Consider the following 3,079-nt stretch of genomic DNA (forward strand, 5'->3'; position numbering starts at 1 on the left):
AGGAAGCACTTCTCATCTTTTTCTTCACAAAATTTCACTAAATTTCAAAATTTTGTAAAGGAGAAGCTGACAAGTGTTTTCTAGAAGTTTTTTCAAACACTACATAAGAACAACTGGGCATTAATTAGCATAGCTAAAAATTAACATGTATTGATTTGTACCGTTTAATAACATTTTTTGTACCACAAACCACTTCAATTGCTACCATTTTTTTAAATACATGATACCACAATCTACCACAAATTTAAACATACACAAAATACGTCACTGACATATTCTTATATATCAAAATCATTAACACACACATCTTTCGATTTGGTTTATTTTAGAAACTGATCTAAAGTATAAATCATGATTGAGTAAAATAAAATATTGTTATATCCTCCATATTTTCAACCTAATTAGCTGGTTTTTCATAATAATAAGCATCTCTCTTATCTTTTTTTTTTTTTTTTTTTAAAAAAAGATAATCAAATTTTTTGCATTAAAAAAAAACGAGCGAATTCGATCATCGTCCGCCAACTAAAATATCCAAAATTTGTGTAAGTTATGTTTGTTCCATCACCAAAAACAATCAATTGATAATTGGGTTCGGTCGATAAATGACGGATTAGATGACTTGTAGTGGGCCCGGAAACAACCAAGCAGCAGTTGGCTGTAATAGAGTATCCGAGTCAGCAACGTGGAACCTACGTGTCAAGGATTCAGCTGTATGTCATCATCTTCGAATCGGACCCTCCACGTGCCATCAATCCGATTTCCCGCGCGCCTATATATATAAAGAACACCCCCCCATCATACGTTCGTGCCAAGTGAATCAATCAATCGCATATATAGTTTCTGTAATAATACGAAAAAATGAAGGGCAATAAAGGGAATCCGCTGCAATTGTCGTCTTTGAATCACATCTCACTCGTTTGCAGATCAGTGGAAGAATCCACTCATTTCTACCAACATGTTCTTGGTTTCGTGCCTGTCAGGAGGCCTGGTTCTTTGAATTTTGATGGGGCCTGGTATGGTATTCTTTTTTTTTTTTTAATTTTAATTTTAATTTCATTTTTTGGGTTTAATTAAATCGTTGTTAATTGATGTATTTGCAGGTTATTCGGACATGGGATTGGGATACATTTGCTACAATCTGAAGATCCGGAGAGCATGCCCAAGAAAACTGTGATCAATCCCAAGGATAATCACATTTCCTTCCAGGTAATTTTCCATAGATTCGGTAACTATGAAATGAGTTTCTTAAAGTTAAAAGTCTCAAATCTGATGTCGTCTCATTCTGTACGTGAGATGGGTTAATTGTGAAACCTGAAGTTTTTGGTTTCCAGAAAATTTAATCAACTGGTGATTTTTATTTTCTTTTTTTTTTTTTTTTGAGATTTTGCACTATGTTTATTTCAATGTAAACAAATAAATTTTAGTTTGCTTTTCGAAATACGTTCAGCGGGATGCTCATATTCCATCTCATCTCAATATCTTAAATTTGAGACGTACTCGGGTTTGTCACCGAACAACAACTATATTATATATTACAAATCCCCTAACTCAGAAAAATATAATGAGAGAAGTATGCAACATCTATGCGTAAGTGTGTACATGGAAATGATTCAAGTCTAATTTGGGATTCTAGTGATATAATTAATTTGATTATATATATCTAATATTTCGGTTTTGGTACTTTAAAATGCATAAATCTCACGGAGCAAACCAAATCATATTTTTAAAACCAAAAAAATGTTGGTTTTATTTTTTTCATTTGTTAAAAGTTAATTTTAAAAAGATTGCTAAATGATGTCCACTTGTCCAAGTAATCAACTAGTTTGAGTTAGGTTGTCTTTATATTGATTAGTTTTTAAAAAAAATGTTTTACACGTTTACACCTAATAATTGAATGATTTTGCAAACTAATGGTGGATATTAGTCTCAATCACAACCAAACTTATTCTGTCACAAATGAATACATAACTAGGAAAAATGTCATTAATCAACTTCGCAATCATTACACCATATGTTAGTTCAAATTAGAATCTCAATAATTTTGGTCGAATTTATGTTTTTAATAAATAATCTTGAATCGCTACACATAAATTTTTCACATAATTACAAATATTTTTAAATAATCTTGATTCACTATGGACATGTACGTACGTATGTTAAAATTTTCACAAAAACTGGTGTCAAATCATTTTACGAATTAATTTTGTGAAACGTTTGTTTGATATGAGTGCAGTGTGAGAGCATGGGGGCAGTGGAGAAGAAGCTGGGGGAGATGGGGATTGATTGGGTGCGGCAGAGAGTAGAGGAAGGCGGGATCTTCGTTGATCAGCTGTTTTTCCACGATCCAGATGGATTCATGGTGGAGATATGCAACTGTGACAACATCCCAATGGTACCTTTGGCTGAGGATATTGTACGTTCTTGCTCAAGGTTGAATCTTCGGCAGCAGCAGATCCATGTCCCCGTCGTACAACCTTAATTTATTTTATCATTGTTGTCGGGGTTTTGTATCCAACGTTTTCAAGTCATTATTATTAAATAAAATGCTCATGCGCTGTGCTGGTTGGTATATGTTTCGGGGGGCCGAGAGTAATATTTTTAAAATAATTTTTAATAATAAGGATCGATCTTATTCATATTTGAAGTTGTTAATTCTGAAGTTGTTAATTCAATGAGATTTAGATATCTTCATAATAATATGATATTGTCCATTTTGGATATAAAATTTCATGAATTTGTTTTTGGAATCACCCAAAAGCTTTCATATCAATTGAGATATCATTTCATATATTAACTCATGATATTTCTATTGATCTTCTAATATGTAATTTTTATTGAATACCCAACACTAGTGAAAAATAATAATTTAAAATTAAAAAATAATATTATTTTATCAGTCGATCAGCTATATATACGTTTTATTAACTTGACTCGTGATATATTCTCATATGGTTTTGTGTATTCTTAATATTAGTAATTTACGGAGGTGAAATTTTGTGTAAATTATATTTTATGTTATTAAATTGAAAATTTTAAAATGATATTTTTAAGGGATATATAATAAATTTATTGGAATATG

General features: G+C 31.2%; 1 protein-coding gene across 1 annotated transcript; it reads left to right on the forward strand.

The window, feature by feature from the left end:
• Positions 1 to 811: 811 nt before the first annotated feature.
• LOC140883309 (glyoxylase I 4-like) lies at positions 812 to 2,571 on the forward strand. Its single transcript, XM_073289729.1, has 3 exons — positions 812 to 1,013; positions 1,101 to 1,206; positions 2,234 to 2,571. The coding sequence occupies exons 1-3, from the start codon at positions 859 to 861 to the stop codon at positions 2,477 to 2,479; spliced, it is 507 nt and encodes a 168-aa protein (XP_073145830.1). The 5' UTR covers positions 812 to 858; the 3' UTR covers positions 2,480 to 2,571.
• Positions 2,572 to 3,079: the final 508 nt, after the last annotated feature.

This window comes from Henckelia pumila, chromosome 2, assembly GCF_033568475.1.
Source record: "Henckelia pumila isolate YLH828 chromosome 2, ASM3356847v2, whole genome shotgun sequence".
In the NCBI taxonomy this organism is placed as follows: Eukaryota; Viridiplantae; Streptophyta; class Magnoliopsida; order Lamiales; family Gesneriaceae; genus Henckelia; species Henckelia pumila.